At 35.8% G+C, this 25,383-nt stretch overlaps 1 protein-coding gene across 2 annotated transcripts in view; it reads left to right on the forward strand.

The window, feature by feature from the left end:
• Positions 1-25,383, forward strand: part of LOC137631793 (uro-adherence factor A-like) — a 258,626-nt gene that overhangs the window by 212,613 nt on the left and 20,630 nt on the right. The window contains exon 9 of one of the 2 annotated variants that reach the window (XM_068363763.1): positions 9,412-10,290. The exons of the other annotated variant lie outside the window; for it this stretch is intronic. Within the exon in view, the coding sequence (XP_068219864.1) occupies positions 9,412-9,416 (5 nt within the window). The 3' untranslated portion in view covers positions 9,417-10,290. Of the gene's footprint in view, positions 1-9,411; positions 10,291-25,383 lie in introns of those variants that run through there. 2 annotated transcript variants of the gene reach the window in all.

A 25,383-nucleotide genomic window follows, 5' to 3' on the forward strand; every position in this document is an offset into this window, starting at 1 on the left:
AATAAGTCAGTTTGATTTCGTATCATCTTGTACCAACCTCAATTCTGGAACCATATGCAAAAAAAAAAAAAAGAGAAGAAAGTACTAGGTTGGTTTGTAAGTCATCAAACAATTGGGTTACCGCTGAAACTTTCGACGTGACAGAAAGACGTACAATTTGGTGGAATGAAGTAAAAGGTACAATAAAGATGAACAAAAAGCACTGGAAATGGATGAAAGAAAGGAACCAACAGACTAGAGAAGAATATATATCTTCTAGGAATCAATCAGAAGAGATTAAGAGATCACGAATTGAGGGATGATCTCAAGAAAAATAAGATCTTTGCAGTTTCAAAATCACACAGGAAAGATAATAGAAAACAATATAATATAAAGGATGAAAATGGAAACGTTATTGGCACCGCTACAGAACTTAGGGAAAATGGACGACTTATTTCAATAGGTTACTAAATGTAACTACAGAAGGAAATGAAGAAGAATATGTCTATCAATTTGACAGAGAAAATAGGGAGGATATGATTACTTATCATGAGTTTGAAAATGAAAAATGGGAAAAGCCCAGGGTCAGATAATATACCAACTGAGTTGTTGGTTAGAGAGCACAGTTACTGAAGACCGGGGAAAAAATATTTCTGTACCCTTTTATAAAGGTAAAGGTGATTCAGGCAAATGCGAAAATTATAGAGGTATAACGCTCATATGCCATGCAGCAAAACTTTATGAGAGGTTTTTTTTAGAGAAAAGGGTGCAACACATCATTGAACCTCAGCTAGGCGAAAAACAGCATGGATACAGAAAGGACAGAAGTACATCAGATCTCATATTCACCTTGAGACTTGTTATTGAAAAATCATGGGAATAAAACAGGCAACTGTATATAGCATTTATTAATTTGGAAAGGCATTTGACTCGTTACCTAGGAACAAATTGTGGAGGTGCAAAGGAGAGGTTTATGGACTTGACGGTAGATTTGGAGCTGCAATAAAGAGCACGTACGAACCATGTATGAATAATGTAAGGACTGGATACAAGAATGAAAATTGGTTTAGAGTAACAACAGGTGTTAAGCATGGAAGCGTTCTTTTTCCACTCTTGTTCATTGCATATAAAGATGTAGTTATAAGAATTTTTAACACATACATACATATACCAAGGCACTTCCCCCAATTTTGGGGGGTAGCCGACATCAACAAATGAAACAAAACAAAAAGGGGACCTCTACTCTCTACGTTCCTCCCAGCCTGACAAGGGACTCGACTGAGTTCAGCTGGTACTGCTAGGGTGCCACAGCCCACCCTCCCCCGTTATCCACCACAGATGAAGCTTCATAATGCTGAATCCCCTAATGCTGCTACCTCCACGGTCATCTAAGGCACCAGAGGAAGCAGCAGGGCCTACCGGAACTGTGTCACAATTGCTCGCCATTCATTCCTATTTCTAGTACGCTCTATTGCCTCTCTCACATCTATCCTCCTATCACCCAGAGCTTTCTTCACTCCATCCATCCAGCCAAACCTTGGCCTTCCTCTTGTACTTCTCCCATCAACTCTTGCATTCATCACCTTCTTTAGCAGACAGCCATTTTCCATTCTCTCAACATGGCCAAACCACCTCAACACATTCTTATCCACTCTAGATGCTAACTCATTTCTTACACCCGTTCTCACCCTCACCACTTTGTTCCTAACCCTATCTACTCGAGATACACCAGCCATACTCCTTAGACACTTCATCTCAAACACATTCAATTTCTGTCTCTCCATCATTTTCATTCCCCACAACTCCGATCCATACATCACAGTTGGTACAATCACTTTCTCATATAGAACTCTCTTTACATTCATGCCCAACCCTCTATTTTTTACTACTCCCTTAACTGCCCCCAACACTTTGCAACCTTCATTCACTCTCTGACGTACATCTGCTTCCACTCCACCATTTGCTGCAACAACAGACCCCAAGTACTTAAACTGATCCACCTCCTCAAGTAACTCTCCTTTCAACATGACATTCAACCTTGCACCACCTTCCCTTCTCGTACATCTCATAACCTTACTCTTACCCACATTAACTCTCAACTTCCTTCTCTCACACACCCTTCCAAATTCTGTCACTAGTCGGTCAAGCTTCTCTTCTGTGTCTGCAACCAGTACAGTATCATCCGCAAACAACTGATTTACCTCCCATTCATGGTCATTCTCGTCTACCAGTTTTAATCCTCGTCCAAGCACTCGAGCATTCACCTCTCTCACCACTCCATCAACATACAAGTTAAACAACCACGGCGACATCACACATCCCTGTCTCAGCCCCACTCTCACCGGAAACCAATCACTCACTTCATTTTCTATTCTAACACATGCTTTACTACCTTTGTAGAAACTTTTCACTGCTTGCAACATGTTACCTTCCACCTACTCCATATAACCTCATCACATTCCACATTGCTTCTCTATCAACTCTATCATACGCTTTCTCCAGATCCATAAACGCAACATACACCTCCTTAGATTTTGCTAAATATTTCTCGCATATCTGCCTCCAGCCCCTCTCTCACCGGAAACCAATCACTCACTTCATTTCCTATTCTAACACATGCTTTACTACCTTTGTAGAAACTTTTCACTGCTTACAACAACCTTCCACCAACTCCATATAACCTCATCACATTCCACATTGCTTCCCTATCAACTCTATCATACGCTTTCTCCAGATCCATAAACGCAACATACACCTCCTTAGATTTTGCTAAATATTTCTCGCATATCTGCCTAACTGTAAAAATCTGATTAATACCACCCCTTACGTCTTCTAAAACCACCCTGTACTTCTAAGATTGCATTCTCTGTGTTATCCTTAATCCTATTAATCATTACTCTACCATACACTTTTCCAACTACACTCAACAAACTAATACCTCTTGAATTACAACACTCATGCACATCTCTTTTACCCTTATATAGTGGTACAATACATGCACAAACCCAATCTACTGGTACCATTGACAACACAAAACACATATTAAACAATCTCACCAACCATTCAAGTACAGTCACACCCCCTTCCTTCAACATCTCAGCTCTCACACCATCCATACCAGATGCTTTTCCTACTCTCTTTTCATCTAGTGCTCTCCTCACTTCCTCTATTGTAATCTCTCTCTCATTCTCATCTCCCATCACCGGCACCTCTACACCTATTATATCTGCCTCCCTATTATCCTCAACATTCAGTAAACTTTCAAAATATTCCGCCCACCTTTTCCTTGCCTTCTCTCATTTTAACAACCTTCCATTTCCATCTTTCACTGTCACTTTAATTTTGAGCCAGCCTTCCTTACTCTCTTCACTTCTTTCCAAAAGCTCTTCTTATTCTCTTCATATGACTGACCCAATCCTTGACCCCACCTCAGGTCAGCTGCCCTCTTTGCCTCACGTACCTTGCGCTTTACTTCCACATTTTTCTCTATATTTTTCATACTTCTCTATACTATTACTCTGCAGCTATTCTTCAAAAGCCGTCTTTTTCTCTTCCACTTTTACCTTCACTCCTTCATTCCACCATTCACTGCCCTTCCTCATGCTGCCTCCAACAACCTTCTTGCCACACACATCACTTGCAATCCCAACAAAATTTTCTGTTACTAACTTCCACTCCTCCTCTAAATTACCAGTTTCTCTTACTCTCACCTCGTCATATGCCATTTTCAACCTTTCCTGATATTTACTTTTTACCCCCGATTTTATTAGCTCTTCAACCCTCACTAGCTCCCTTTTACATCCACCTACTCTATTCCCCCACTTTTTTGCTACAACTAATTTTCCTTCCACTAAAAAATGATCAGACATACCGTTAGCCATACCCATAAACATGTGCACGTCTTTCAATCTTCCAAACATTCTTTTAGTTATCAACACATAATCCATTAATGCCCTTTCTACTACTCTTCCATTTGCCACTCTCACCCATGTATACTTGTTTTTATCTTTCTTTTTGAAAAAGCTAGCACTTATTACCATCTCTTGTTCAACACACATATCTACCAGTCTCTCACCACTCTCATTTTCACCTGGTACATCATGATTTTTGCTGATGATATAGCTTTCTGGACTTATAATCGGTAAGAACTGGGAAGAACATTGATAGCCTTGAACAATTGTTTAACAGAAGCCAGATTGAAGATGAACATTGAAAAAACAGAAATATTAACTATTACCAAACAATAACAAGCTCCAACGAACATCATGATATCAATTCTATCCGTCTCAATGATGGATATTAAGTCTTGGAAATACTACTTCTGCAGCTTTAGAATATTAAAAAACTTCTATTTACTATACTCCACTTGCTATGATATTTCTTAACAATAATTCCGCATTCAAAGGGTCTGCTTCCATGTTTTCTTTCGCTTCACCTTCCAGTATCACCAGTTGAACTGCTTGATCTGAGTGATAATTAACTATTTTTTTTTACCTTACGATACAGGGGCTGCTGTGCAACACACAAACGACTCATTTGCCAACATTTACTATGCTAGAGTTAACCTATGATGAGCTAGCTACCGAGCTTCCAAACAAACAGCATACACTGTCAACTAAAACATGAAAACGATCGACTTTCGTTGAAACTTTGTTCACCCCGTTAAGATTTAAGGGAATCATACGATATGCCACGTCATCCTCATGAGTTAAATAATGTTTGTGTAGGAGCGCATGGTTTAGTGAGTGGAGGGATATAAGGATCAGACTAACCACTCGGTCTTCTGCTTTGCAATCTAGGTGTCTTATAAAGAAACTAGGATTGTAGCTTGCAAGGTTTTAGTAGCCAAAGAGTCTACAGGAAATAAAGAAATTATAGCTCTGTTAGAGGCTTTTGAATCTGTACTGTGTAGTGAAATTTTCAGAACCCTTACTTAAAGATAACACTAGACTCAACTTGGGAAGGGAGTTAGGTAAGTTTTGGCAATGGGCTGAAAGGGCCAGAATTATTGTACTGCTTTTGAGAGGATTCGTCTGAACTTCTGAACTTTAATAAAAGAAGCTAGCTATGTCAAGAGCTTTTGAAGTTCATTAATATTGAGAGATAGTGATTATATGAATTGTTTACAGGTAGGGTCATGTCATTAACATCATCATCCTCTTTATAAACAACTAGCCTAGTCTTTCCTTCCGTATACCCTGAAATATCAGCAAGTTCCTTTGTACTTCATTTACTTGATTTGTAACCATTGAAGCATATTTTTCATGAGAGGGTCTGTGAGGGCAACACACTCCTCACGTCGCTTATTTACATCACAGTCTATGATAGGTAGTAGGTTGGCCAGGCCACCAGCCACCCATTGAGATACTACCAGTAGAGTCATTGGGTCCTTTTATTGACCAGACAGTACAACATTGGATCCTTCTCGCTGGTTATTATCATTATTATTACTATTATTATTAGCCAAGCTACAACCCTAGTTGGAAAAGCAAGATACTATAAGCCCAAGGGCTCCAACAGGGAAAAATAGCCCTGGGAGGAAAGGAAATAAGGGAATAAATAAATTATGAGAACAAATTAAGAATAAATCATTCTAAAAACAGTAACAATGTCGAAACAGATATGTCATATATAAACTATTAACAACATCTAAACTAGATTTATCATGTGTAAACTATAAAAAGACTCATGTCAGCCTGGTCAACATAAAAACATTTGCTGCAACTTTGAACTTTTGAAGTTCTACTGATTCAACTACCCAATTAGGAAGATCATTCTACAACTTGGTAACAGCTGGAATAAAACTTCTAGAATACTGTGTAGTATTGAGCCTCAGGATAGAAATGTTCAGGGAGATCTGAATGTAAAGGATGGTCAGAGCTATGAAAATTCTTATGCAACATGCATAATGAACTAATTGAACGACAGTGCCAAAGATTAATATCTAGATCAGGAATAAGAAATTTAATAGACCGTAAGTTTCTGTCCAACAAAATAAGATGAGAATCAGCAGCTGAAGACCAGACAGGAGAACAATACTCAAAACTAGGTAGAATGAAAGAATTAAAACACTTCTCAATAAGCCAATTTTTTGTGCAATTGAAGAAGACACAGACCTAATGTGTTTCTCAAAAGTAAATTTGCTGTCGAGAATCACACCTAAAACTTTAAAAGTGTCATACAAATTTAAAGAAACATTATCAATATTGAGATCCGGATGTTGAGGAGCCACCGTCCTTGACCTACTTACAATCATACTTTGAGTTTTGGTAGGATTCAACTTCATTTCCCATAATTTGCACCATGCACTAATTTTAGCTAAATCTCTATTAAGGGATTCACCAACCCCAGATCTACATTCAGGGGATGGAATTGATGCAAAGAGAGTAGCATCATCTGCATATGCAACAAGCTTGTTTTCTAGGCCAAACCACGTCTTGTGTATATAGTATGAAAAGTAATGGCCCAAGAACACTACCCTGTGGAACACCATATATCACATTCCTATACTCACTATGGTGCCCATCAACAACAACCTCTCTGAGATCTATCAATTAAAAAATCGATAATAATGCTAAGAAACGACCCACCCACTCCCAACTGTTTGAGTTTGAAAACAAGGGCTTCGTGATTAACACGGTCAAAGGCAGCACTAAAATCAAGGCCAATCATACGAACTTCCTGACCACAATCAAGGGATTCCTGTACAGCATTGGAGATTGTAAGAAGAACATCACATGCTCCAAGGCATTTACGAAAACCAAATTGCAAACTAGGGAATAGATGATTACCTTCAGCAAACCTATTAAGATGTTTTGCCAGAAGACGTTAAAAAACTTTAGATAATATGGGAGTTATGGAAATTGGGCGGTAATCAGTGGGACTTGAGCTACCACAAACACATTTACATAAAGGAGTAACATTACCAATTCTCCAAGTGCTAAAAGCTCCTCTTCTTACTAACTTGCGCAAAATAACAGATAACTTTGGAGCTAAGAAATCTGCTGTCTATAAAAAACAAGGAAAAATACCATTTGGGTCTACACCTCCATAAGCATCAAGGTCCATCAACAGAGTTGTAATTTCACGAGATTGAAAAGCAAAACTAGTTAGTTTAGCCTCAGGAAAACAGGAATGAGGAAGTTCAAGTTTTTCATTACTCTGTTTACTGTCAAAAACATCAGCCAAAAGGGTTGCCTTTTCCATTGGACAGTGAGTGACTGAGCCATCTGGTTTAAGTAAAGGAGGAATTGTTGCATCTACACCAAAGAGTGCAGATTTAAGGGTAGACCACCATTAATGCTCCTGAGTTGTACCAGAAAGGGTTTCTTTTAAGGTTAAATTGTACTCCTTTTCAGTTGAGGCATAAACTCTCTGAGCAAAAGCTCGAAGCTGAGTATAGTTATTCCAGGTCAAATCTGATCTGTTACCCTTCCAAAGATGATAGGCCTCCTGCTTCTCCAAATAAGCACGTCTACAATCATTATTGAACCACGGTTTGTCCTTCACTCGGTACCTTAGCACACGAGAAGGGATATGCCTCTCAATTATGTTAGGGCTCACTTTTCCTTTGCCTAGACACACACCGAATAGTATGGCCTATTCTTTACACATTTTCCGCTGTCATACACCTGACAACACTTGAGATTACCAAACAGTTCTTCTTTGTTTCATGGATTAACTACTGCACTGTTATTGTTCAGTGGCTACTTTCCTCTTGATGAAGGTAGAAGAGAGAGACTAGCTATGGTAAGCAACTTTTATAGGACACTCAAAAATCAAACCATTGTTCTGTAGTCTTAGGTAGTGCCAAAGTCTATGTACCATGGTCTTCCACTGTCTTGTGTTGGAGTTCTCTTGCTTGAAGGTACACTCGGGCACACTATTCTATCTTATTTCTCTTTTTTTTAAGTTTTAATAGTTTATAATTAAAAGATCTATTTTAATGTTACTGTTCTTAAAATATTTCATTTTAATTGTTCATAACTTCTCTTGTAGCTTGTTTATTTTCTTATTTCCTTTCCTTTCTGGGTTAATTTCCTATTTTCCCTGTTGGAGCCCTTGGGCTTACAGCATCCTGCTTTTCCAACTAGTGCTGTAGCTTTGCTAGTAGTAATTATAATAATAATAATAATAATAATAATAATAACAATAACAATAATAATAATAAAGGAAATGTGGATCATGGTCTCTTAGAAACAATTTCTGTACAGACTCCAAACAGTAATGCCTACAAAACTAGGGGAGGACATCGTAATGCACAGGAATAAGCAAACATTCTGGAGAGGTCTTGTCAACACCGATATGACTGAGAAACTGAAAAAGACATATTGATGTGCCAGTTACCACTTAATGCTTGAATGTTCATTCCTTTACTAACTGCCTATAATTAGTAGCGAGAGAAAATATATTCAGAAAATTTACATTTTACAGGTAAATAAATATTAAAGCGAGCTTCATGAGAAGCAATTGGAACATCAGGGGAGGTTCATAGAAAGGATATACAGTAATGTCTCACAACACGAAATTAATTCGTTCTGGAGTAGCTTTTGTAAAGTTATTTTTTCGTGTTGTGAGTCACATTTCACATGCAAATTGCCCAATTCATTCCAAACCCTACAAAACACCACATTAAATCTCAAAATAAAGCTACAGTATATCCACAATGAAATACTGTACAGCCAAATACATTTGAACCAGTCAATATATCTAAACTAGTAGTTAATAGAGTACCTGTAAATTAAGTAGGTATTACAACATACTATAATAATAAATGGAAAATAATACAATACATACAGTACAAAACTGTACATATACTAAATATACAATTCGATATGTACTGTACTATTGTAGTTACCCCTATTATAGACTACAGCTAGATTTTCTGTTGTCTGAACCAATTTTCTTCAACTCTTTGTGATGAGTGACTATTTTATTCTCGGCCTGAACGGCAAATCTCTTCTCTTGAAATGAAACATTTATCGTAAAGTGTCATAAAAATATTCGAATCTCGTTGCAGCTTGAAAATTTCGTAAGCAGATTCTTTCGTGAAGAGAGGCATGACTGTATATGTATATTATATTTATTTGTTATGAAGGTGTAAAAGAAGTATGGTTAATCCTTTAAAGAAATATCACATTTTTCCTTCCCTTAATCTAGTGATGTAGATGGCTTCGTTGTTTGCTAGTGTTTTTTTTTTTTCAGCTTGCCTAGAGCTGTTTTTAGACATACTATATTCCCCTATCAGACATCCAAAGCCCCTTGGTAGCATTAATGGGACAGTTTGTTGTATGGAATTTTGTTTTCTTATCCTATCTCTTTAGCTAGGCGTGAAATTTTTATTCATATCTAAATCCATGATGTATTATGAATATTTCCCATATCACGAATTCTTGATAAAAAAAAAACTTCATTCGTATTTTCATATTTCAGGATAATGTAAGTGGCTTTCATCAACGAAGGAGCACCCGGGTGGTCTTTGAAGTTTCAAGAGTGGTTAATTTAAAAGTCATTTTGCAATGTCTCTACTTGAATAATGATGAGGAATTTACATTTTAGCAATCTTTAATATGTGAAATTGTAAATGAATGCATGGCTGATAAAGTTTTTAGTCGATATTCAAGTTATCTTAGAGTATTTTGGTAAAGTACCCTGTATAGTAAATGGGTGTAGTATTCTGATGTGAAATTTTTTTCCCAACACAAGTGCCTTAATGCTTGAATATTATCTCATAATGTGCTTTATAAAATGTGACAGTGCAATATCTGTATTGCTATATTGTATACCTTATGAGAAACACACAAGTTTTAATAGAGCTGACTATTATTCTCAATGAAGATACAACTGACAGCAGATTTCATCTATACTAACAACCTCCATTAAATTTTTTACACCATTTGTTGTGGAGGAGGTTATGTATTACTGTATATCAGTTTTCTTGATACTCTTCTGTCTTTTTTAACTTTCTTAATAATTCATCATGTGTTTTAGGAGATATACAACATTTTTTTCTATGATCCGAGACCCTTCCTACTGATTATTGTCCTGTTATTTCCATATCTACTACTAATTTCATTAACTGCTTTCCTTTTCTCATCGTGTAAGTTCAAAACATGTGGGTCATTAAGATGAGCTTAGCTCTGGGCAAATCTCTTAGCAACTTGTTTGTTTGTGATATTTCTAAATTTTCCTAGTTAGTGACTATGTCTCTAGTGTACTGTAGTTAGAGACTACATATATAATATATCATTATTGTTTTCGGTGTTTAAATGAAAAGGGGAATAAATTAAAAATAAATATTAGAAAATATAATGCTTATTTATTTATAATGATTATTATTATCATTGTTGTTGTTATTATTATTATTATTATTATTATTATTATTATTAGTAGTAGTAGTATAAGTATTATTGTTACACTATTATTATCAAATGCCAAGCTACAACTTTGGTTGGAGAAGCAGAATACTACATGCCTTAGATTCCAACTTTGAAAAGCAGTTCAGTATGAGAAAAGAAATAGAAAATAAAGAATAAATTGTTTAGGGGAAAATTATTCAGTAACAATAATTTGATCATGGCAATACAATATATTGTTTAGTGATAGTTATTGAAATAAAGTTCAAAGTTAAAGAAAAGGATGAAAAAAAAAAAATGCTACAAGGCCTTATTTTTATGAACCTTGCCTGTAGTTCATAGTGCTTCTTCTCCTGAAGCTCGGTTAAATAAACCTTTTAATGAATGTCCTCAACTTACAAACATTTGGGGAAATCCAAATCCAACTGAAATCATAAATCTCTGATACTCTTTCAAAAGTTCACAATTAAGTACTGTGATGAAACAATTTTACTGTACACAATAGAATGCAGTAAGCAAGACAACATTTACAATATGGAAATGAACTATTTGTTTACTTTTGCAGCTGAAAATTGTAGGCATGAGTCAGGTGAAGCCTACCCTAGGTCAAAATTTGATTTACAAACGGCTTCTTGGAACCTATTAAGTTTGTAAGTTGAGGAATTTCTGTAGCCATAAATTTTTTACATTTTCCCATTTCTTCCCTTCCACAAATACATGTACTTAGTAAAAGAAGGAACATTTTAGTAGTAAGTGGTAACTAATGCACCATTCTCTTCGTCTCCTCAGTTTCTTCAGTCATTTGGTACTGATTAGACCTATTCAGATTATTTGTTTATTACTGATATCACTATGTCCTTCCCCAGTTTTCATAGCAATTACTGTGTAGGGTGTGCATGGGAATTGTTTCTGGAAGTTCATAACAGAGACTGACATGAAAAGCGATATTCAGGTAATACTTGCTGCTGTAGGGTAGGTCATTTCATAACCTACCAACTTGCAGACCATTACATACCTACAGTAGGTAACCCTCTGTAATGCAATACATTCTTTTCAAGTGCTGTCTATCATAGTATTTTAGTTCTTACTACTTTTCAGAGGTAATTGTATATTATTACCACAACTTCAGTACAAGATAAGATGACTCATAAACCAAAAATCATCACCACAGCTTGATATTAGTCACTGCACACCATGCTTTGTACAGGTTCAGCAAAACACTTGTTTGTATTAAAGAGCACTCAATGATACCGTAGAGTAGATAAAAGGCACTAATAGATGATGGTTGAAATGCATCAGAAATTGAAAACAAAAGATAAAATGCCTTAATGAAGCACAGTTATCTTTTTAAAAGTCATGATTTTTAGAATGGAAAATGTCTGCTGAAACTTGTCGGTCTGAACTAATGAAATTGAATTATTATTATTATTATTATTATTATTATTATTAGCCAAGCGACAACCCCATTTGGAAAAGCAGGATGCTATAAGCCCAAGGATTCTAACAAAGAAAAATAGCCCGGTGTGGAAAGGAAATAAGGAAATAAATAAACTATATACTTAAAAATAGAAATTTAAAATACTTTAAGAATTGCAAGAACAATAAAACAATAAAATATTTTAAGAATAATGATAAAATTAAAACATAACATACCCTTTAAGTCTGTTTAACACAAAAACATTTGCTGCAAATTTGAACTTTTGAAGTTCTACCGATTCAACTACCCGATTAGGGAGATCATTCCACAACTTGGTCATAGCTGGAATATAACTTCTAGAATTCTGTGTAGTATTGTACTTCAAAATGGAGAAGGCTTGACTATTAGAAACTGCATACATAGTATTATGAACAGGGTGGTACTGTCCGGAAAGATCTGAATGAAAAATTTATGCAACATGCATATCAAAGTAATTGAACGACGGTGCTAGAGATTAATATCTAGATCAGGAATAAGAAATTTAATAGAATGTAAGTTCTTGTCCAACAAATTAAGATGAGAATCAGGAGCTGAAGACCAGACAGAAGAAAAATACTAAAAACAAGGTAAAATGAAAGACCTAAAACACTTCTGAATAGACTGATCACCAAAAATCTCGAAAGACTTTCTCAATAAGCCAATATTTTGTGCAATTGAAGAAGAGACAGACCTAAACGTGTTTCTCAAAAGTAAATTTGTTATTGAGAATTGCCTCAAATTTTAAGTCATACAGAGTTAAAGAAACATTGTCATTGCTGAGATCTGGATGTTGAAGAGCAACCTTCCTCGACCCACTTACAATCGTATTTTGAGCTTTTATTGTATTCAACTTCATGCCCCATAATTTGCACCATGCATTAATTTTAGCCGTGTTTTAAGGTTTCATTTACAGTAAAATACTGTAAATACATTATTAGTCATTTTTTTTTTCAATGAATGTATGAATATTTATCATACCTCAAGTGAAAAAAATAAGATAACAGAAAATGACTAAAACATCACTAAATATTTATAGTTTTATTGTAAATAACATTCTCTCTCTCTCTCTCTCTCTCTCTCTCTCTCTCTCTCTCTCTCTCTCTCTCTCTCTCTCTCTCTCTCTCTCTCTCTAAGAATCCTACATAAAAATAAGATTCTTCATGCAATATCCTTGATTCTTGCAATTAGTAGATAGTGACAATTTGTTTCATGAAGAAATTTTTCCCCAACAACTTATTTCTTAATGGAAAATTGTAATGTTTTGGTTAAAATAAATATCTTTAAACATAGAATAAGATAAGAACAAGAAATATGTCCCGCTCTAATTTTCAGTGCCCCATAATTTTCTAATTATTTATATATCAGAAGGGAAAAAAGGGTCACTGCCATTGACAGCTGTGATTGATTATGAGAGAGGGGATCTGCAAGAGTAAAACTAGACTTTGTTTGCTATAATATAAGTGGTCAACTCTACACTGCAGAATATATCAAAACTTGAGATAATTATAATTAAACAAACTTCATATCATGTAATGGTAATTTCAATAAGATTAATTTTTTTTTCCAAAAAAGTAAATTTTTTCCATGAACAAAGAAAGAAGTTATTGATAATTCTATATAAATACTAATTTCCTTATTTTTTGCATTGTAATAATAGATCCAATATAAACTTATTCAAGCATAGCATACAACATGTTAAATAAGAATAATCAAATTTTAAAATCTACATTATTTCACAGAGATAATCTTTTCTTTTAACTGTAATGCATACTGTATGTTTCATCGGCATGCTGTATATATCAAATATTAATTAAACATGATCTATGTATGGGCTTCTTTTAATCATTTTTATTACTGCATTAGAATTACTATACAGCGCAAAGGGTTTATCACTGAATAGGTTATGTGTTAGCACTATAGTTGGGCTGTTCTGCTTTATGCAGTTGGTTTGAAAACACAAGCCACGAGAGTAATTATCGCAAAACCGTGAGTATGTGATTTTTATTTAATGTTACAGTATACGGTTTTCTGTGTCGTGAATGACCAAATACCAAGAGCAAACCAGCAGAAGGCAAGGGCTGACTGTACTCACACTCCCTTGGTGTATTGTGTCAGGGGTAATAGTGTGATTTAAATGATATTGTGAAAAGTATGTTTCCCTCACAGTACCTATTGTGCGAAATTACGTTGTCATAGCTGCTGACCAAGGTAATAGTGCAAGCTAAAGGGAACTTGCTGTTAGTTCAAGGGAAAAGCCAGGGAAAACTTGCCTAGTTGATTATAGTGGGTTTGATGGCAATAATGACAAGCCTCTATATTTATACAATTCACATACTGTAATCAAATTTTGATAATAATGAGCTTCGTAAGCTTTTGACATCCCTAGCTTCTTTTGTTAAAGTTTAGAAGTACCTGTACACTAAATTGTCTAATAAAATGGTAACACTTTGAATTGCCATTCAAACTGTTTCTTTCAGTAAGGATTCTGGAAGTTTGCTGCACATTACAGATTTTAAGTTTAACAGAACCTTGAATTCTTTAGTTACTTTAGACCATTCTGCTGCTAAACACTGGTATGCCGCAATCTTAGTCGCTCTTTAAGGCTTGACTTGATTGCGAGACGTAAGAATGAGGTCTGGACCCTAATACCTCTTCATTCACTGAAGTAAGCACTTCTTAAATATATCTTATTACATAAGTGGTTGCATAGCATATCGTATGTTTCGTTAAACCTTGTTTGGGGACAAAGCTTCAACTAAACCCATTTGTTAGCATCATGTTTCGTTTAGCAATGTATTCCATTTACTTGCAAGCTCGGCCACTGGCTCATCACAATCAATTCAAGTGGTGGTAATATGGACAAAGCTTCAACTAAACTTACTCGTTAGCATCATATTTCGTTTTGCAATGTGTTCCATTAACTTGGAAGCTCGGCCATTGGCTCATCACAATAAATTCAAGTGGTGGTAATGTAAGTGTTAGTACATATACTAACAAACAAGTCCTCCATGTGCAGGAGCAGCATCCCTTGCTTTGACTCCAGTCGTAAACAAACCAGGAAATTAGCTGTTTTCCCTTAGTTCAATCTACAATACAAGACGATGAAGGAGGCATTCTTGAAAGTGAGGAATTAACTCCTTTTCAAACATTATGTAACCTTATATATGAGAAATATCTTATTAAGTGGAATAAGTTAAGATTGGAAGCTTCTAATTCTTCCAAATCTGCACAAATAGCCTCTTTATTGACTGGTTATATCCCTCAGTTTTCAACTTTTTGGTGGATAGAATCGATATATTGATGCCTCAGATTTCAAAGTCTAGCAATTCTAGGTCCTTTTTAAGCCTAGTTTTATATAAGATAGAGACATACTCAGTCATATAAGACTCATCTGTTGATCATAATTTTCAATCTGATTTCCAGTCTGGACCCCATTTCATGTCATAAATGAAACCCAGTACACACATTTTGCAAGTTGTTTGACTAAGGAGATGCTTGTTGTGGTAATCAAGAGAGTGTTCTTGAATAATTTTATCTAGCAGTTTTATGAGTTTTTTGAGTTTTGATGGGCTTCCCTGCTAGATTTGTTGGTATTCTCACATAGGGAAATAACGGTTTTAAATAAATAAACACATCCAATTTTCAGTTTTTTTTTTTTTATTGCATTTTAAGTTGAATTCCTTTCGGAATTTGAACATTTTTTGCACTGGGAAGTCACTACATTTTGTAAACAGAATGACTGGTTGGTTTTCATAGTGGCTTAAAAGCAAGACTAGTTAATTATGAGCAGTGATTATCTGTCAAGTCAGTTGAGCTTTTATATCTTAAACTTTTTAAATTCCTTTGTGGGTGGCAAGTCTGACTGCCTTCACTAGCCTAAGTTCCATAGTCAGATCTAGTGGTGTTAATTACAGTGTTCCTTAAGTAAGGGTTCTGAATGGTCGTTACACCTTACAGGGTCGGTTGTATTCTTAAATTTTCAATTCATTCTGCAGCCAAACCCTTGCCTTTCTGCATGCCTAATTGCTCTGTTATAAATCTACATTATGTGGTAGAAAACCAAAGGTAATTTGGATTTTTATACAGTATCCATCCTTTTGCTGAAATAAGCACCTTAAGCCACATAATTTTTAATTTTGGGAGATGGTTTATCAAATCGTAGATATGCTTAGATTTTTATCTATTTTAATCTTTATAAATATTTTTGTTGTTGGTGATGTATCATCTTGAGCTGGGTGATCACATCATCTTCTGGATGATAGTGCATTTCTGTTCGCTTGTAGTTCAGTCACTATCTCATCACTGGCTTACTTTAATTTGGTAGTAAATTCTAACACACGTTTGCTATAAAGGAGATGAATATTATAATGGGTTATTTGTTTTCAATGAAGAATTTAATTGAAAATACAAAAAAGATAAATTAATAAATATTACATCACTGTTATTCAGGTGTTATTACATAGGCTATGCTTTTCATCCATGAGCCTCCAAATAGCTATGTGCAGCATTAACATGCCAATTGGAAACAAGATAAACGTGCCAAATGGAAACAAGGAGGTGTAAGTTAAGTGTTCTGGGAAGCTTGAGCTGAAACTACCTTATAAGCCTCTCAATTTCTCCCTTTTCAATGTGGTTGAGTCTTTAAATTGTTATTACTAATCTAAGGAGTAGTAACTATTGGTTCAAATGAGTTTTTCAGTAAATTTTAGTGAGATGATACCGCTAGAAAGTTATTGGGTCCATTGGCTGGCCAGTTAGTACTGTGTTGGATCCCTCTCTGGATACATACATCGAATAGTCGAGCCTATTCTTCACCCTTTCCTCATTCGTCATAGACCTGACATTACTAAGATAATAAAATAATTCTTCTTGATTCAAGGGCTTAACTGCTGTACTGTAATTGTTCAGTAGCTACTTTCCACTTGCTAAGGGTAGAAGAGAATCTAACTTTGGTAAGCAGATCTTCTAGGAGAAGGACACTCCAAAATAAAATAGTTGTTTTCTAATTTTGGGTAGTGCCATAACCTCTGTAGTATGATCTTCCACAGTCTTGGGTTAGAGTTCTCTTGCTTGAGGGTACACTCAAGGACACTATGCTCTCTGTTTCTTCATTTCCTTTCCTCACTGGGCTCTTTTAACAAGGACCCCTTTGGCTTAAAGCAGACTCTTCCAACTCTGGTCATAACTCAGCTCGTGATAATAATAATACACAGTATCTAATAGATCCAATTGAATTAAATATAAAATTTAGGCCTTAATTTAAGCACCAGGGCATCAAAGGCCATTCAGTGCTAAATGCAAATTAATCAAATCATACCTGTACACTCCACAGATTTGGTTGTCATTTTAACCTATAAAACCATACAATAACATTTAAATGCAAAATTAGAATGGACTAAAATATTTTAGAATAAATAATTAAAATTAATTCAAGTTCATGAATATAAACCAGTACTCTGTATAATTTTTTTCAAGTTGAGGGTAATACAATTTTCCCTCAGTATATATCTTAAAGGTTTGTCATGGAGTAAAGGTGTCATCCTCTGAAGATTAAAAACAAGACAATTGACTAGAATATGTTTAATATCCATTGTCCCTTGACAGGTATTAAAAAATTATAGGTTGCATGTGTATGGCCAATACGCAGTCTAGTTAAAATTATGTCATTCCTCTCTCTTTAAGAATTACAAGGTGACCATTTATCCACTGAAGGGTGGCTTTGTTTCAATTTTGTATTGGTGGTCAGTTTAGACCATCGAGCCTGCCTATTAGTCTTACAGTGAAAAGGTATCTTACTTTAAGGTTTTTATAAGGAATATTATGGTGGATGGGTTAAGTAGCCCTGAATTGATTGAATTAAAGTTTTCAGGCATCCTGACATCTAAGGTCATTGATGCCAAAATCATTGATTTTATATAAAGATAGAAGAATATTGAATTTAAAACCATAAAAGTTGAATGTCATTATAGAAGATGAATAGTTTTCAGAAGACCTGCTTTTGAAATAAATCTTGAAATGCTGCTCGCATAGTAGGACACACCATGTCCAAGAATCTTGGCAAATATGAACCGGCCATCCTCACCTCGAGCCTCAAACAGATACCTATTTGTTAAGTTATTATAATTGGGGCATTCGGTCAACAAATGCCTCACTGTTAAAGGTACTAGACAGTCGTCGCAATATGGTTGGTGTTGGCTCTTCAGAAGAAACTCTTGTGTCAACCGAGTGTGACCAATACGGAGATGACAAAGAGTCTTCTCCCATTTTTGGGGCATCATCTTATACCTCCAAGGAGATATGACATTTGTTACTTCTCTCATTTTATTGCCATCCAGACTATCCCAGTCCTTTTACCATTTATTACAAAACAATTTCTTGATGTTAGGTAGGAAATCATTACAGGGAATGGGATACCTTCTTGGTAGCAATTCTGATGCAGCATTCTTCGCCAGTAAATCTGCTTTCTCATTCCCAGACACACCTACATGTGCTGGAACCCAACAAAATCGAACCATTATACCTCTCCCTCCAATAATAAAAAGCCATTCTAAAATCTTTAAAACAAGAGGGTTACTAGAATTAAAAACTTTTTAAGCTTGAAGGACACTCCTTGCATCACTAAATATGGTAAAATTACCCTTCTTCTCCAACGCTATTTTCTCAATAACGGTTAGTATGCCATACAGTTCGGCAGTAAATATGGAAGCTGTTAGAGGAAGTGCACCTCTACAATTAAAATCATTACTATGTACTTCAAATCCAACACCAGCATCAGATTTGGAGCTATCAGTATACAAAAAAGTCGATCCCCTATGTTCTACAACATGTTCCATAAAAAGAGACCTGGATTCTAAGTCAGTTATATTCTTCTTAACTCCAATAAAGTATTTACAAAAATATACCTCTGGTAATTTCAATGGAGGCATTGATGATACCTTAAATGGAAGCACCTTATTCCTAATGATATCAAGACTGTTGATTAATTGTTTCACCCGAAAGCCATAAGGTTGAGGAGATTTTGGGTGCCTTACTAGGCTTGCAGTCTGAAAGGCTAAAGAATTAGGTAGTCTTTGCAATCTAAACCAGTACCAAATAATAGAGGACATTCGGTGGTCTAGAGGTAACTCTCCAGCATCAACAAGGAGAATTGGGATAGGTGAGGTTCTAAACGCTTCTGTGAGCAATCTAATACCAGCATGATGTATTGAATCTAATATCTTCAACTGGGGTGGCTGAGGAGTATATTTCACATCCATAACTAATTTTAGAAGAAATCAGGGCCTTGTGTAATTTTAAAATAGTATTGCGGTCTGCCCCTATGATGTATGGGAAAATACTTTTATATTATTCAGATCCTCAAGACATTTAGCTTTTAACACTTTTAAGTGAGAAACCCATGTAAGCCTACAATCAAATATCAAACCTAAAAACTTAAACTTCACTTACACATGGGATCCGTTGACATTTAATGTATGTATCCAGGTCTGGATGTACACCCCAGATACGGCAGAAATGGACAATAGTAGTTTTACTTGTTGAGAACTTAAATCCTTCATATCAGCCTACTCGATAATTTTGTCAATTTAGTGTTGTATTTTTCTCTCAACCATTGCCATTCTAGCTCCAGCAAATGATATGGAGAGCTCATCCACAAATAATGTTGAGAGAACATCTCAGGTAATGACTGAGGATATCCCATTAATTGCTAGTGCAAACAGGGTTACACTCAGCACACTACCCTGAGGAACTCCTCCTTCCTGACATTTACTCTTTCATAGTTTCCCCCCACTCTCACTTGAAAAACTCTATGTGAAAGAAATGACTGAATAAATAGTGGTAGCTCTACTCTTAATCCCAATTCATGAATTTTTTCAAGTATACCATATCTCCACGTGGTATCATATGCCTTTTCAAGGTAAAAAAAAGACAATCACATGGTGCTGTCTGGAAGCAAAGACTTCACAAATATAGGACTCAAGTCATATCAACACATCAGTCGAGTGCATTTTTCTGAATCCACATTGAGTCGGTGATAAAATATCCTTCTTTTCAGGGTACCACATCAGCCTTGCAATGACCATCTTCTCCATGATTTTACATAATTAAGATGTTAATGCCATAGGTCGGTAGTTTGCTGCTAAAAACTTGTCCTTACCGGGTTTTAAAAAGGCTAAAATAATGGCTAGTTCCCAAACACTTGGGTAACTATGATCATGCCATATTCTATTAATAATGCTTAAAGTAAATAACTTTGTATTAAAATGTACATGTTTAATCATTGCATATGGAATTCCATTGGGTCCAGGGGCTGTATCGTTACAAGTAGCAAGTGCGGAATCAAGTTCTCTTTCAGTAAAAAGTGAATTATACGATTCTTCCCTTCTTGTTAAAAAATTTTAAATTTTCTTTTCTTCAATGCTCCCATACTGGTGACCAGGAGCTGTTTCACACTTGCATGATATATTTGAAAAATGATCAGCCAGGGCATTGCTAACATCATTTGCTTGAGTCATTTACTGAACGTTCACTTTCAACACTAGTGGTGGGTTTTGGGGTAAATTTGCCTACAATTTTTTTCATTTTCCTCCATACAGAAAATGGTAGTGTTCTACTGTTAATGGAGGAAACAAAAGACACCCAAGACTGGCGTCTAGCTTCTTTCATGGCACGACAGAACTGTGCTCTACAGTTTTTGTATGTCATAAAATTTTCATTGGTACGGCGTCTACGCAATCTAGTCGAGATTTTCTGGTGGCTCTGTGCAAGACTGTTAATTCTGAAGACCACCACGGGACTGGTCATCGTTTGAGTAATGCTGTGGTTTTGGGAATCAAATTGATTCCTGCTGTATGGAGTGTTCCATTCAGTAGGTCTATGGCATCATCAATACTTTCAAACTGTTCTGCATTCCCCTCGATTTCACTTAGCTCACGGAATTTAACCCAGTCTGCCTTGTCAAGATTCCATCTTGGCAATCTTTGTAAAAGCGAACCCTTGTTGGTGTTTATAATGATTGGTGTATGATCACTAGTATGCCAATCATCTAATGTCCTCCAATCAAAATCAAGAAGGCAGTTAGGGGTTGCAATTGAAAGGTCAATGCATGACAAGGTACCTGTCTGAACATGGAGGTTTGTGGGTTCTCCTGTATTAAGGAGTCTGACATCTTCATTCTCCACAATTGATGAGATTATATTGCCCCTTGTGTTTGTCAAAACATCACCCCATAAAGGATGTCCACCATTGATATCTCCCAGTAAGAGAAAAGGTTGAGGGAGTTGTTGAATGATCTTATAAAATATATTGTTATTATTATCATTATTACTATTACTATTACAAGCTAGGCTATACACTAGGTTAGAAAAGCACGATGCTATAAGCCCAAGGGCTCTAAAAGGGAAAAATAGCCCAATGAGGAAAGGAAACCAGGAAATAAATAAATTACAAGAGAAGACTAAACAATCAAAATAAAATATTTCAAGAACAGTAACAACATTAAATTAGATCCGTCACATATAAACTATAAAAACTTCGAAGAGAAGTGTACCCCCAAGCAAGAGAACTCTAATCCAAGACAGTGGAAGGCTATGGTACAGAGGTTATGGCACTACCCAAGGCCTTAAGTATGCTTGTCATACTTTTAAAATAAGGCAAATTGTATCAAGTCTCAGAAATGAGAGACATGTAGTTATCCCTTAAATCTTCATGTTAGTTTCAATAACAAGATGTTTCCCATGCATTAGTAAATACAATAAATTTTGCATCAAACTTTAAATCATTCAACGAAAATATTACCCAAAGTAAAAGCTAAATATACAATCTATTTTCCTGTTATATGAATGTACCCAAATTCTGGTTTTACTAAGACAGTAATCGCCCCCCCCCCCCCAAAAAAAAAAAAAAAAAATCACATACCCTGGCAAATAAATCAGACTTTTCATGAAATTTCTCTCCATTATTCAATGAAAATATTACCTAAAGCAAAACATAAAAATAAAAGCTATTTTCCTGTTATATGACACTATCCAAATTCGGGTTTTATTTGCTACGTTAAGACAGTAAATAACTAGAGGGTAGAGGGGCTCTCAGTGGAGCACAGACCTCCGACGCGGCAGCTTATATCTCGACCATTTTTGCTTGACCTTGACCTTTGACCTTAACATGTATTAATTGACGTGGATGTTCATACACTCAAATATGAACCAACTTATTGCTGATTACGTGTATTGTACATTTTGCTTGACCTTCCAAAATTTAATCATTTCCAGCTTTATACATAACAGTTAAACCCTGTAAGTTTCATTACTCTACGGTTAACATTGTGGTCAGGAAGCTGTTCAGAAACAAACACACACATTACCAACACAAAAACAGGGCCGAACACATAAGCTCTTTCTAACTCCGTTGGCGGAGGTTTAAAAAAAAAAAAAAAAAAGGAGGGGTGTCTCCCGTACCCAGAACAAAAGCATAGCTCAAAAACGTGACAGTTTAATCACGAATGGAGTAGAGGTAGCTAGATTTAATAGAAGGGGATTTTAAACCCTTTCCAACAGCTGTTTTTCATTTGTGTGAATACTTAATTTTTTAGGTTTTGAGTAAAGGAAACTTTTGAGTATACTGAAATTGTCCGTAAAAATATACTATTCTCAGCTGTATTTCAATAAAATACACACGACCGTAATTTTTACCATATTGTTAATATCTTTTACAGGTTGATGACCGTAATAACACTCCGTAACGTCAATATATCCGTTCTTAAAATGGTAAATACTTGGCAACATTTATTCCAGGATTTTAACAGTTTTTTAGGGTGATTTTTAAGAGTAAAATATTACATTCATTTTGACAATTATACGTTGATAAACTATCCGGTAAATGTGAACAAGCAAGGAAATCAAATCAAATCTAATCACATGAAATTACATATAAAAATCAGGCTTTATATCAGTTGAGTGAGATCAGTGATACTGCATGGACATGAGTCGTGGTGTGACAATGAAACAATCTCCAACAAATTTAATAGATTTGAGAACAAAGCCCTTAAAAGGATATTGGGAGTTAAATGACAGGACCGGATTAGAAATAAAACTATAAGGGAGATTACTCAAGTGCCATATGTGGATGAAACCATGGTGAAGGGTGAATAGAGATGGTTTGGGCATGCTCTTCACACTCCCAAAAGAGATTAGTTCAGCAAACTTTCAACTGGGCTACACAAGGCTCTAACAAAGTAGAAAGACCCAGACCTACATGGCTGAGAACTATGAAGCATGAAGTAGGAGATAATGAATGGAGTAGAATAGATTTAAAAGCTCAAGATAGAGACGACTGGCGAAATGTAACCGAAGCCCTTTGCATCAATATGTGTAGGAAGAGACGATGATGATGAAATTGGTGTTACAGTTATTTTTTTTTTCTTTTTTGCATAAAGAAAAGGTGATAAAACACACAGTAAGAATTATTATGCTTAGTATACATGGAATTTTGGAAAAATAGTAGCTGACAAAGATTTATAAGGTACATATGTGTGTGATGGAAAGGTGAAAAATGTGGAAGATTTTTTTTTCTTATGCATAAGGCAAAAATTATATAATTAACTATAAAAATAATTATACTTAATTTACTGAGAAAATAATGATGTTTCACTTTAGATAGAGAAAGAATGACACGATAGAATGACTGACAGGTGTAGAACACTGTGGGTTTAGACAATTAAGTGAATTTGCTGATTAACTGCTTATTAAGAAATACGTATATGCGAAACTTTTGAGTAACGAGGAAGAATGTACATAATTCTTATTTATCTCTGAACCCGACAGTTGACAGGGGGAAAGAATTAGATGATGCAATATACATACAATATCAAAAATTACAATCGTTTCTAGTCCAATGCAGGACAAAGGCCTCCGACATGTCCTTATTCATGTCTGGGGTTTGGCCAGTTTTCCTCACCACGATAGCCACTGCGGATTGGTGATGGTGGGAGACTTCAGTCTGATCACTCAAAGCAAACATAGCTAGTATGGGTGGCCTTGACTAGAACAGTTTTGTAGATCACGACGATACGCAAATCATTTCACCACGTTGAGGTATCCCTACATATATCTCTCCTATATAATAAAGAGCTACGTGTCTGGATATATATATATATATATATATATATATATATATATATATATATATATATATATATATATATATATATATATATATATATATATATATATATATATTTCCAGTCATGTTCAGCAGCATTGCCAGACGTATGACCACTTGGTCTCTCCCCGTCCCTCCAGTAGGAGAAGAGGGAGTAATCATACCCAGGTGAGAGGGAGGGGGTACCCCCGAGAGGTACACTCGTAAACTACAATCTCCCACAATTTATATAAACTTCTAGTTGAATCCATGTGTATGTATGTATGTACAGTTGGCTTCATTAATCCCGGCACACTGGCGTCTCTTTGGCTTCCCAATAAATGTACCGGAATTAATGAAGCCAACTGTACAGATCTATCCATATATCTAGCTGTCATTTTTGACGGCTTGTATACACTATTATACATATATTTCTTATATGAGAGTAAATAATAACTAAAAGACCTAGAAAATGGTAAAAGTCAAAACTGCAACGCGCAAAAACAACGAAAAAACTTCAAGGAGAAAACATTTGTTTCTGAAGAATCCAAATAGATATAAATTTTGCGAGGCTAGCAAAGGCTCCTTAGAAAAATAACTAATATAAGAAATACTCGAGATTTAAGAGACAGACTTTAATAGGTCTGTGTATCCTCGTATGAGGTTTTTCATTAGTGTGGAGAGCTATTTTTTTTTTATAGGGGAGGGGGAGAAGTTAGTTTGTTGTTTTCCATTGTCATGTCACGTTTATCTTGAACGAATGAGAATATATAACGGATTTTGAGCGAAGCGAAAAATCTATTTTTGGGTGAGATAGCCATGGCGTCCTGATGGAAGGTTCCTTTTTGGTAGCTTCCTTGGGTAAATAACTACTAAGATATTCCCAGAGAATTTTACCACAGGTTATCACAGAATTCTAACTTCTGGAGCGAGTATCCTAAAGGTTTCCCTTTTAAGACATCGTATATCAACAGGGGACGCATGTTTTAACGCGCCACATAGCTATCTACACCCCGAACAGAGTTAATGCTTCGGTGTGTAAGGGCTGAGAATAGCTGGGAGCCGTTCCATAGCTAATCTCATTCGTGGCTACTTCTGGTACTCGAGACGTAAACAAACGGGCGCCATTGCTTAAATGACGTCACGACCGTCTTCATCCTGAAGCCAGTTGCTTGCCTATCACCATGATACAGCAGAGCAGGGTGGGACCTAAAAACTGGACGAAGTAGCAGGGAGGGTCCATCAGGACGCCATGGCTATCTCACCCAAAAATAGATTTTTCGCTTCGCTCAAAATCCGTTTTTTGGGCTCAAGCCATGGCGTCCTGATGGAAGAATACCAGAGAATCAATGTATCGTGGTAGATTTTCCCCTATTAGTAAGTGCCAAGGGCATTGACAAATTAGCATAGTAATCTTAGTAAAGAACCGTAGGGAAGAATCTTCCTGCCCCCCTTGGC

Source organism: Palaemon carinicauda, chromosome 40 (genome assembly GCF_036898095.1).
Source record: "Palaemon carinicauda isolate YSFRI2023 chromosome 40, ASM3689809v2, whole genome shotgun sequence".
Classification (NCBI taxonomy): Eukaryota; Metazoa; Arthropoda; class Malacostraca; order Decapoda; family Palaemonidae; genus Palaemon; species Palaemon carinicauda.